At 38.9% G+C, this 13171-nt stretch overlaps 1 protein-coding gene across 3 annotated transcripts in view; it reads right to left on the bottom strand.

The window, feature by feature from the left end:
* Positions 1-13171, bottom strand: part of cers6 (ceramide synthase 6) — a 40747-nt gene that overhangs the window by 10106 nt on the left and 17470 nt on the right. For all 3 annotated transcript variants that reach the window (XR_010795087.1, XM_066641264.1, XM_066641265.1), the window contains exons 5-8: positions 10225-10275; positions 9543-9635; positions 3957-4085; positions 2168-2274 (exon numbers count right to left, since the gene is read on the bottom strand). Coding sequence is in view for 2 of the 3 variants with exons in the window: in XM_066641264.1 (XP_066497361.1) it covers positions 2168-2274; positions 3957-4085; positions 9543-9635; positions 10225-10275 (380 nt within the window). In the remaining variant the exon portion in view is untranslated. The remainder of the gene's footprint in view (positions 1-2167; positions 2275-3956; positions 4086-9542; positions 9636-10224; positions 10276-13171) is intronic.

Raw genomic sequence — 13171 nt, 5'->3', positions numbered from 1 at the left:
GCAGGACTTGTATATGTCATTCCCAAGATGAACTGACGCTGTATTGGCTGCAAACGTAGGCCCTACACCGTACTAATAAATGATTGTGGTCTAAAACCAGGTGTTTCACTTTCATTGTCCAACCCCTGTATGTTCTTAAGTTAAAAATAACCCCAAATTCGACAAAAAGATGAGTACTGAAATTTGGCAAACTAAAAATGTAGTAGCTAGCCAGTGTGACAGAATAGTGTGCGGTAAAAATCAGAGACTGGCATCTAAGACTTGAGATGTAATTGGTCACTGTAATGTTCAGAGTGTTGAATGGGTTTGAGAACATTTGAGAGTCAGCAGGACTGACGTAACTGTAACTAAAATGAGTGTTTAATGTCTGAATGAGTCAGAAGTGGGAGAGATGCAGAAGAGATTAGAGCCTGTGAGGTCTCAGCACTGTAAAACTGCACAGCCGTACAGAACTAAAACCATGGCAACACAACATGGTTATGAAAGATTTTCTGATTCTGCTCAGCTTAGCCCATTAATACTATGTTCAAAATAACATTCTCCATTCTCTAAATGTGAAGAGGCTTCAGTTAAGCTCACCAAATACTGATGCTGCTTTTTAGATGTTGTGAAGTAAGAAAAGTAGGTTAAAGCAGACTCATTTCCCAGCTGAGAGAGAAATCAAATCATCTACTCCAATGGCAGTAATAGTCTTTAGCCCTCAGTGTGTGCCTTTGGACATTTCACATTGCGTTATATATTTCCGATCAATCCGTCAGCGTGACAGCGGTTTTGAATAACAAAATAACATACAAATCATACAAGCACAAAACAGCAGATGACATTTATTGAGAATGAATTTACGACATTTATACAAATGGACACTCCTATATTATGATAAAGGCTTCTGGCTATATATTACTCACGTTGTGTTTAGAATGCCATTTTTTTGTTTGAACCTTGAACCAAGATTGGCTGTACAATTAAAGCACTCCTCACCGGTCTCTAACCATATAAATAAGTCTGGGCTCTATATTGTGGCTTGGAAATGGGTCTACCCTGCAAGAGCCAAAAGGAAATGACCACTATTGCATCATTCACATCATTAAAAATACAAAAGAAAACATAACAGGAGCCATGATCCCAATTATCTCTCTCCCTCTCCCCTGCTCTCTCTCGTCCTCAATTGATTCGAATCTTTATGCTGTCATGGTAGCCATAGAAACTATTACTTGGCAACAACCACAGAAAGCTCAAAAATGGAAAAAAAAGTGGAAAGGAATGTATCATGTTTTGTTTTATTTTAACTCTGGGCTACACAGCGCCAACAGATGGCGCTGAACAACCTGAATAAACTGCTTCCGCATTGGCATCAAAGACCAACTCAAAATTTCTAAATAATGACTAAACCAGCTACAACTGGCTAAGAGAAACCCAAGGGATGCAAGAGAATACAGTCTTTACAGGTATTTGACCAGTCTGTAATCAATCTATAATCAACAAAGAGGCAGGGTACAGGACTATCACTCCCAAACACGCCACTAATTTGGAATAAGTGGAAAAAAATTCTTTGGCCTGAAAATGCAGAGATAAACCGGATGCCAGTTTTGTATACACCTCTTATAATTAGTGAATTCAACTACTTCAAAGTGCACCCATTGTTGACACAGGCGTTCAATCCTGCACCAAAAGCTTGAATGATATCCATAGACAAGGATGAAATGAAACGGGATATTTTGGACATTTTTCACTTGTTTTGTTTTTGATGAGTGTGGGCTAGAAAGGTACAAATCCCCCCCCCCCCCCGGCATTTGGATGTGATGAGGCACCATTCAATACCATTGGGATGTCTTGAAATGCTCCAATATCTAGTCTAAAGCCTTCCCAGCAGATTAGTAGCTGTCACCACATCAAAGTGGGGTAACCTCCCCAGTAATTTCAGAACACTTTTTGGACACGTAGGTGTCTACAAACCTTTGGATTTAATATAAAATTTATATCAACTCATATTCATATTTTTATGTACATTATAAACTGTCAGAGCATATCATCAGCCACTGACAGGAACTAATTCAGTGATTGTCTTCACATGCACACAAAGAGAAGTAGTGAGTCTGTGAGTGAGGGGAATACAGAGAGACAGAGAGAGAGAATATGAGAATAAATGTGAGGGAGAGCACATTCTTACCAAACAGGATATATGCCCAGTCTGGAGCTGATGAACACCAGGGCGAACATGATGAACAGGACATTGCAGAGCCTCTGGCACTTGCCATAGTTGGCCATTTTGGCAGCCTGGAAAATATAAACTAATTTAATCATGAATGAATCAAGTATGAACAGATTTTCAAATAGCTAAGATTATGATTTCATGTTTAATATACGGCAAATGGCTTTATATCAAGGTTGCTGAAAATTTGCATGTTGTAATGTATTACAGCTGGATCTAATGCTTGTAATGCCACATTAAAAATTAGAGTGGGAGCAGATCTTAACAGCAGCACATGCTATACATAATAGAACCCATGCAACGGAGAACTGTATATCTTTTATGGGACCTCCTACCGGGCTGACCTAGAAGAGGCAGTTTCGCTTACTGACTGACTGACTCCTAATGTTGAAACATGCATTCGCGAACTGTAGGAACTGTTGGTTCAGCCATAATTCACAAAGAACTTAAAATAATAACATAAAATAATAATAAACCGCTCAGACATATTTCACATTCCAGTTCGTGAACCATAATTTGGAACTGTTTGGCACATTTCCCCAGAACTGTGGCTGAATAATAGCGAATAAGACAGGAACACGCTTGCTTTGTGTGTGTTTCTGGGGCTGTGTTTGGCATGACACCATGCGCATTACCCAGAGCCTTGGCTCAGCGTTGGTTAGTTCACAAGCTCATCGGGACGGCTCGGAACTCGGAGAGAGAAGGACTGCTGAATATGTCTTATTTCACGTGAATGTGTGTTTATCAGGTGGGAAGACATTTTTGTTGCATTAGTGCATTTAGAAATATCCATATAGCTGCATTTATTAGTCCTGCCCTCTGTATTTTCTGTACAACACAATCACATTAAAAAAAACATATGTAAACAAAGACATCGATATGAAGCACCACAGCTTTCCTGTTTTTGAAATGCCAAAAAACCTCTGTGACAACTGCTATCTGGCTAAAGGCGGTCTGGCAAAACTAGGCTTGCCTAGATTCTCTTTGCTTTTGTTTTGTAAACAGCTCTGAAGTATATGGTGTGTCACTGCACTCCACATTCCGGACAGAACTGCAAACATTAAAGCTGCTGCATCCAAACACTTCTCTTTGAGTCTTGTTGTATATATGGCTGTCAGAACTGTCCCCCCTTTTCTCTGGTTTTCAGTGGGGGCTCATTCTACCTGCACAGATCTATCTTTACTTCATGTGGTGAATCAGAGTCAAGCCTAACTGCCTTTAATTTAATCAGGTCATTAGTTGTTTCAGCCCCAGTTTCACAGCTTCTCTTAAAAATGATGGTTCTGCAAGTCTTTCAGTTAAAGAGGTTCTATATAGAACCATGAACACTTTTTGCATTGTGAGAAGGCTCTTTAGACTGATGGAATAGGGTTCTATGTCAGATCTTTTTAAAAAGAATGTCTGCAGAATGTTTTCTGTATGGTATAAAACCATTTTTATAGATGTTGCTGTATAGAACAGTACACACATTTTCAGTGATCTTAAGAGACCCTTTCACAAAGCAAAAGATCTTTTTTTTGAGTGTTCATGGTTCGATATAAAATCACTGTCTTGACTAAAAGAACCCTTAAACTATCTTTTTTAAGAGCATAGAAATCACAGCTGATGACTCCAGCTCAGGGTCATGTTCCCTCAGGAAACTGACACCAATGCGTACCCTCTATTGTAACTAAGCACAGAGCAGGTCAACATTGTTAGGTTTTGAAAACTGACCTCATATCAGCATAAATGTAGTGTCCATATTTACCTCCAGCAGCACGTCTGCAGCATCATGGAGGCACATGACCAGTGTCCCCACTCGAGCCATGTTGTTCACATACGAGAAGGTGATCAGGGAAATGGTGGCAACATGGTGCATGAACATGAGCAGGAAGTCCTGCGGAAAGAGACTGTTAAGAAGGACAAACTGACATACAAAACTTTTTAAAAAGGTACCTGTGACACATTAAATCTCCCCCACAGATCTAGAGCAACACTGTTGAGAATCTGAAAAGCATTGTGAAATTAGAGCTGGACGATATGGCCATCGGTTCATATCTTTTGACAAATTTAAATTCTGACAAATTTAAATTTGTAAATTTTAAAATATGAAAACGAAACTAGAACTAATTGTTCTAATACTAAGTTATTGTATTTGGAAATGGCCAACGCAACACGTAAAAACAAACATAGGAACCCAATTAATAAAATGTTAATACTATTTCATATTGTTTATTAGTGAGATAACTGGTGAATAAATTATTTTTTTCAGTTTGTCCAAGCAGTGAAGCAGCCATAATTCTACACCTAATTTTTCATCCAGAGCAAACTCCACAGTGAAAGTTTGCTGCTATATAATAATACAATTTTGTCAGTCTTTTGTATGTCTTGTCAAGCAGTGGATGTAATGAAGTCCTGGAGTATTACCTTTTTTGGTTGAAATTTTGTGGGATAAATCTCTAACATGTGCATGGCATAAATACATATGAGCAGTTATATCTGATTGGCAGTAAATATCGGACCCTGAAGGAAAGTAAAGACTTGGGGGCAAGGGCAGAGCAATTACGAGTAGAATCTGTAGAATGGGGGGTGGGGGTGAAACAATTTTCACTTGAATGGAGAACAATGCGGGGATATGAGAAAACAATTTGCTTCTGGTAGTGGTTCATTTTGCTTTGAACTGCATTCCTGGAATATACTACTGCTAGTCAAATTAATAATTCAGCGCAATACGCTTCTAAGATCATAATAGTTAAGGAAATAACGATAAAAAGCTCCATTATAAGATCCTGTTTTCACATTTCTCAAGAAAAGCAAATGTAACTGTTGTAAATCCCAGCTCTAAGCAAACGATACGGCGCTAATACAATATTTTTAAGCTGCAGGCATTTGTCCAAACCTGTCAGTGAAGTTACTTGCTGTCAAATTTTTTAAATTCTTTTTGTAATATTGAATAAAAACAAGAACCTCTGATTTTTTGAAACTTTGTTTAACTGTCAAAGGTACAATGTACAAGTTTTCACTTACTAACATGATTGTATTATTTAAATTAAAACTAATTTTGAATGGACCCCCATATCATGACAGATGTTGGCAGATAGAGAGAGTCTAGATGATCCATTTTGACTTCATAACAAAGAACTCATCACAAAAACAAGCTGATGGAAGCATGGCTTTCTCGTTGTATTACAGAGTTTAAGGTTGCACTTCTTCATGTAGCAGCAGACTGCGGTGTTAAGTGATAAAGGATTTCCAAATTAGTCGTGAACCCATGTGGCTATATTTATGAAAGCAGCATGACAGTGTCAGGTAACGGCATCTGAATGTTCACACAATGGTTTTCCTTCCTTGCACTGCATGGACTGAAATTCCTCTCGATTCCTCACATCTTTTTATAATATTTTGTGCCGGGGGAAAAACCTATAATTCTTTGCTATTTTGTGGAGAGAAATATTTTCTTTTTATCTGTTTGACAATACTTTCAAGAAGTTTGGCACAGAGTGGTGAGCCTCAAACTATTTTTGCTTTCAAAGAATGAGCATTGAATATACCATGTATATAATTTGAATATACTATGTATATATAACATTTCTAGAAACAGTGTTAATAGTTGTTTGATGTATAAAAAGTATGTAGCTCCATCGCGAGTTAACAACTTATGTTATGAATCTTTAATGTTCAGAGTAATCATATTTAAATAATAAACATTTAGACAATACATTTACTCTCATAATTTAGTTGACTACACAGTTACTAGAGAGAGAGAGACTCTAGGAAAATCAGAGACCCTGTTTATCAAAGCCACCAAGAGATGTGGTCAGTTATCTCCTGGTGAATCCAAAGACTACGGAGCCAGCGGAACAGGAGACTGATGAAGATGAGGAAGAGTGGTAAAAACAGAATGGAAGCATGGCATACAGACAGCAGGGAACATACTGGAGCAGGCAGGGGGCACAGGACCTCCTCAGTGCGTGGTGAGCTTTGTGCAAGGAAAAAACTGAAAGGAGAAAGAAAAGCAAAAATATAGACAACATGCCAACAGTCAACAGAGAGATGTTGGTATGTAACAGTATGGCATTGTAGGGTAGAGAGAGAGAGAGAGAGAGAGACAGAGAGAGAATGACAAAAGGTTCTAAACATGATCATGGATAAAACTGAAAATTTGAAATAAAAACAAGACTTGGCTTAAAGTGCAACAAAGACAAGGGTTTTTCAAACATTTTTTCCAATCAACCCACATTTTGTTGTCCATAGATTTATATTGCCACCAAAGCAACACAATTTCTGAACTATAAAATAATTGCTACACTATAAAATGAAATATAACTGACTGCCTGTTTGTTTCTCCACACCACTAACAATATTTAGAATTATGGTGAATCCCATTTCTCTCTATTTTTTATTTTTTTTTGCCTAGGGATAGTGGGGTCTTAATCCTTGTTGGTAAATTAACTAAATAAAAAGTCTGTATTTTCTTCTTTAAAATCTATAATAACAATTGTATTATCTTGGTTTAATATAATTTGAATGTATTATGACCGGGAGGCGCGGTGGAGCAACAGGTAGTGTCGCAGTAACACAGCTCCAGGGACCTGGAAGTTGTGGGTTCAATTCCCGCTCCGATTGACTGTCTGTGAGGAGTGTGCTGTGTTCTCCCTGTGTCTGTGTGGGTTTCCTCCGGGTGACTGTCTGTGAGGAGTTGGTGTGTTCTCCCCGTGTCCACGTGGGTTTCCTCCGGGTGACTGTCTGTGAGGAGTGTGGTGTGTTCTCCCTGTGTCCACGTGGGTTTCCTCCGGGTGACTGTCTGTGAGGAGTGTGGTGTGTTCTCTCTGTGTCCGTGTGGGTTTCCTCCGGGTGACTGTCTGTGAGGAATTGGTGTGTTCTCCCCGTGTCCACGTGGGTTTCCTCCAGGTGACTGTCTGTGAGGAGTGTGGTGTGTTCTCCCTGTGTCTGTGTGGGTTTCCTCCGGGTGACTGTCTGTGAGGAGTGTGGTGTGTATTCTGTGTCTGTGTGGGTTTCCTCCGGGTGACTGTCTGTGAGGAGTGTGGTGTGTATTCTGTGTCTGTGTGGGTTTCCTCCGGGTGACTGTCTGTGAGGAGTGTGGTGTGTTCTCCCAGTGTCTGCGTGGGTTTCCTCCGGGTGCTCCAGTTTCCTCCCACAGTCCAAACAACACACGTTGGTAGGTGGATTGGCGACTCAAAAGTGTCTGTAGGTGTGAGTGTGTGGGTGAATGTGTGTGTGTGTGTGTCTGTGTTGCCCTGTGAAGGACTGCCGCCCCCTCCAGGGTGTATTCCCACCTTGCGCCCAATTATTCCAGGTAGGCTCTGGACCCATCGCAACCCTGAATTGGATATGCGGTTACACATAATGAATGAATGTATTATGACCCTTTTCTGAGGCGTGCAGTCTGTGAGGAGCTGTGCTGTGTTTTATCGTGGGTTTCTCCAGGTGCTCTGTTTTACTCCCACAGTCCAAAAACACATGTTGGGTGGACTGCCTACTTAAAAAAGGTTCACACATTCTTGCTTAGGACGGTTAATCAAAACACTTAACATTTTGGTTGCAGCTCCCATTGACTTCTTAGGAATTTGTTTTTTTTTTTGTCAAGTGTCAGGACATTCTTCTTTACTTATTGACAATATCAATCTGCCTTTTTGTGCATGACCAAATTATGCAACAGAACAGTGTCGACCAAGACATAATTCCCCAGCTACCAATTACTTCACCTTTACCTGATATGGACATGCATAGTCATATTTTAAAACTGACATTTTGCACTTTAAACTCAAGCCCCTTCATCTCAAATCTGCTGTGCTGGAGCATCTTGTCAAAACAACAAAATCTGTGTCACTATACAATTACTTATGGAGTGCAGTGACGGAGAGCAGCATGCAGGCTTTATGGTTTTATAACAGTCTTAGCTATTCAGCAGCAGGCATGGTTCAGAGAAAGCTGTACTTTTAAGCTACTAAACAGTGTAGAATGTACACAGTCAAAGTCAATATCTATTATGAAGTGGATTTTGGAATAGAAGTAGGGACTCTACGACTTGGCTGGTTAAGAGCTTGTTCTGCTACTCCTAGTTAAAGCAACAAATAAACGAGGAATGTTTTTCACTCCCAACAAATTTAAACACCAATTTAAAACCATTATTATCTTAAGTGAATAAGTGTTTACAGAGAAACATGCTGAGAAAATCTTAGTGGATTAGATCAAGAGAAAGTCTTATTATGTGCTTATATTATGTACTTTCCTTTCTGTATTTGGCATCGTTCTTTGTTTTCTGAGGTAATAGTAATCTCTTAAAAACATGGCATTATTTTCACTTATAAAATTCCCCTTAATCAGATAAAGAGTTACACTATAACAAAACAGATGAAGACTCAGAGTGAACTGCCAATGACCTGATACTTCTGAACAGAAAAACACGAAGTTGGTCGTAGGACAGATGTTATATAAACACAATAAAGCCCATATTTAAGATTGAGGCTTAAGAATTCAAAGACATGTAATGCACCTCATACATGATCAGACAAGCTTGATGTGGCAGCAGTAACCATGACGAGTGCAGCAGCTAAATGCCAACAATTGTAGTGAACATATCCACAGCACAATAGATTTGCATTGTTGTAGTGCATATACGTGGGCTTTGATCTACCTCTTTGTGATCTGGTAGATGCGACGGCTTTGTGTTCTTGCAGGACATGTGCGAGTAACGTGGATTACTTGGATTATTTGCTGGTAGTATGTGGGATTAAATCTGTAGAAGACCAACTGTAGGTCTGATTCGCAGTTAGCCTACTTTTAAAACCAGCCAAATTTGCCTCTTTTACATGGTCTTACATCTCTCTGTAAATATTGAATGAAATATGGCTAATCAATCCACAGTAAACAATACATTAATAACTATTTAAAAAAGACAAAAGAAAAAGTTGTTTATTACTGAAACGAATAATGAGCCTGTACATATTAATGTAGCATTTTTTTCTAAAGGACTTATTGTGACAGCATGGGTCAGCAGGGCAGAGGAACTGAACCAAAGACCATGCAACAGCTCAACCACTGAACACTAGCAATGGAGAGGAAGCGAGAGAGTGACCAGTCATTTCTCAAAGCCCCAAGCAGAGAGCATTCAACCACCACCCACTGAGACCCACATGGCCAGGCTACGCCAGACTGCCATTGGAATACATTACTATTGTCTGACATTTTTAAACAGAGGCTCTACAAAACAGTGGTAAGTGAAAGTAGGAAATGGAGCATAACCGCAATTCATGCGTTTCATACTATTCATATTTAATGCAATGTAATGATGTGTCAGGAGGTTTTCAAAGGAGAATATCCAGCTTTTTACCTTTCTCCTGATGTCTGAAAACTGGGAGAAGAGCAGCGACAGGTAGAAGGATAGTTCCAGGATGTAGTAGTAATGCAGGTCCACTGTTAGAACCTGTCCAGATACACAGTTTACAGCACAAATACACTTTAAATTGCAGTGTCTGTCTCCCTCACCACCCCTCCCCCCCGTACTTATGGTTTTGTATTGTCTTGTATTGCATTGTACTGTATGCATATTGTTTTGTATTTTCTTAGCCATATCTTTTGCACTTTAATGTGTATGCACTGTTTTATGTTGCACTAGCTTTGCACTAGTTGCACTTTAATGTTGTGTATTGTCTTATGTAGCACCTTGGTCCTGGAGGAACGCTATTTCGTTTCACTGTGTACTGTAAACACTGTATACTGCTGAAATGACAATAAACTTCTTGAACTTGAACAGTGTCACTTCAGATACACAGAAGTTAATTCATGGGCAACAAAGACCAAAAGACAAATGTGACATATCTTACACTGCTGTGTTTCTGGAGAAGGGAATATAAATAAAGGATTTGGTGTAATCCATGGAGCTAAATGAGAGCTAGGATTATCAGGACAGTATTAAACATCGCAAAGTGTAATAAATGGAGACCACACTGAATTTCATTTTCAATGAGAAAAATAAAGAAAAAGCACAAAAGAATGTCAGGAAAGACATGTACCTGATAGGGGTAGTTGTACCAGCATTCTCTAGTATTCCACAGCCATGGCGTCTAGGGTAAAAACAGTGATTGTGACAAAGAGAAATCATTTAAATTCTGCTTCAGTTGAATGTGTGACTGTGTCCCTGAAATGGACCAAGCAGATGATGCTAATGACTATGACGAAGTAAATATTCTGTGTTCTAACCAGGAAGAAAACAGATAAAATAAGGATAAGTAAGTGGTGTAGTCATTTAATGCCTCAGTGTAAATAACTGAATTGTGAGGGAACATTGTGACACGAATTAAATGCCATGTGATTTCATTGTTTAGCACTGCTAGGCATGTCTCAGTTTTAACTGTTATGTCTGGATGTGAACATACTGCTGCTGTTCACTGAGACAAAGACTTATTAAATTACATCAAACTCCATTAGCCACGGCAATCATTAACACTTGTGAATAACATGATAACCACTGGCTCAGTGTACATACAACAATGTGCAAAATTAGAGAGCAGTTTTCTTCATTTAATTTGCAGGCAAAACAGCTGCTAAAGATGTATCAATTTGAAAAGATTGGGAAGAGCCAGAAACAAAACAATATTATATATATTTACCAGCAAAAGTGGGACAAACCTGCCTTGATTTCAGAAGAAACATAAGATAAGAAGGTGTTTACCAATGGTGAAAGTAAAAGTGTGTGCCGGGATAGATGTGCTTAGGAGAAATAATATCCCTTGGTTAATGGAGGCAGCAAAGTTTTTTTTTTTTTTTTAATAAATAAATGGTGCTCTGGAGAACAGCTTTGTTCAGCAAAATTCTGTCTGAGTTGGGCTCCTATGGGCTTAGGGCTGGCTCCATCTGAAACAGAGCCACACAAGCTCCAGGTGAGCTCTACTGGGTTTTCTGCTACTATTAATAACACAGTTCAGAAAACCATGACCAACAAACTCATTCTACAATGTGTTCTCCATCTGCTCACTCAGCTCAAGTCAACTAGTGATTATTGTCAGTCATCAGAGGCAGGAAACAGCACACACACCCTTCCACCCAAATATAAATAAATAAACAATATTTTCCTGGACTGTTGTTGATCAAAACTTTGGAGAGACAGGGAAACGACTATGCGAGAACTAGTCAACACACTATTGCTAAGTATATTGCTTCTATCCATCTTAAAAAAAATAAAACCATTGGGCACAGAGCGGGGGCAAAGGAGCCCTGGCATCATGGTACTTGTCGGCGGAAACTGGTTCTTGACGATATAAAATCAGTCTCCAATTTATTATATGCAAATGTCACTTTTATTATCATGGCTTCACTGTGACACTGAACAGCTGTGAAGATTCACCGCTATATATTTGCTTACAGGGAATAATCTCTGCATTATGGATACACTGATGAATAATAAATAGTCGCGTTCAGAGAGTGTCTGGTTGCAGTGTTTTGTGGCAGATGTTTCATCCTGCAAAGCAACAGCTCAGAAACGACTGAAATGTCCAACATAATATTTCTCATCCCAAGTGTTCAGGTTTCCTTCAAAACAAGCACTGAGCACTACACATGATCTACGAAAATGATGTCATAAGTTCCTGCCATTTCACAGAACCTCAGTTTCTCCACAGCACTCGTTTGAGCATTGTTTGACATTCGTCTCATGTTTAATACCTGCATCTCTAATCAAGAGAATAACAGTGTATAATAGATTGTATAATTAGATTGTAGAGTATAACCATCTTTAGATATCTAGGTATTTGAAAGTCTCCTCCCAATACATGATAACCAATCAGGTTCATCCCTGCCTGTTGGCTAGTAACCAATTACATTCCTTTCTCCTCGACAGCAATGTTGCTTTCAGAACTATTTCGAGTAGTGCTTTTGCACACAAGCCACTGCAATATAATGTGGAGAATGAGGCCTGGCATTAGCTTGGTGAAATAACCATTGATTTCCAAGGACAACGTTTCCTTGCAAAGGCAGAGCTATGGTGGATGATTCATTTGTATCTGTAATACTCTCCTACTTAGAGTGTAATTATTCATAACTGTGTAAATTGAATAATCAATAAATCTTTCACTCTTATTTTGACTGTGTTGCAGGCATCAAAATCATTTTGAAGAGAACTGATTACACACAGATTCCAACAATTCCAAACTATTTACTTTCACTTACAAAACGTATAAATGTAATTTGATCAGGGTCTCCAAATATTTGCATAACACTATTCAATTCTAAATACATTTGTAAAAGCTTATGCAGAAATACAGCTACACCTAAGACTCTTCATTCACACACGGACTGGGAGGGCTGGTCATTAATGCTAAGTCATGAAGGGTTTGGGCTGTGCTACTGCCAGCTGCAAGGACCAATAACAGAGTGGCCCAGCTGATAGCTTGACCATGAAGCCAGATGCCAGAGGACATTATGGTGTTCTCTGGTAAGAAGTTCCAACCAATACATTTGGGATGAGTTGGAGTGGTGTGATCCAAACTAACCATTCAACATCAGTACCTGAGCTCACTGACGCTCTAATCTGAGTCTAATCTAAGTCTAACAGCAGCGTTCCATCATGTAGTGTCAAGCCTTCACAGTGCAGTAGAGGCTTGATAACGCATCCAACAGCTCAAAAGGGCACACACCAATTTTACATGATGACTTCATCTATGTAGGACATGTAGTGTTTAAAACAGACTAGACTTCAGTGTATCTAAAACTTGTCATTTGTATACTTGTGTATAGGTGGCATTTTAAATTTAATATTAGTTAAAAATACTGAATGTCTTTTGACCGTGTACAGTTTTTTTAGTTATATTTTTATCTTATGTTACTTTTGTCTTTATCTTATGTTAGTTACTATTTGTCTTAGTCATCATTATCACATTTTTTTAAGTCAATACAAACACATAAGAGAAAAGAGTAAATGCAAACAGGATATCAGTCAGTTCATGGTCATTTCAGGAACACAGT

This window comes from Hoplias malabaricus, chromosome 12, assembly GCF_029633855.1.
Source record: "Hoplias malabaricus isolate fHopMal1 chromosome 12, fHopMal1.hap1, whole genome shotgun sequence".
Taxonomy (NCBI): Eukaryota; Metazoa; Chordata; class Actinopteri; order Characiformes; family Erythrinidae; genus Hoplias; species Hoplias malabaricus.
Note: the sequence above shows the minus strand (reverse complement) of the source record. Positions and strands in the feature narration are given on the sequence as shown.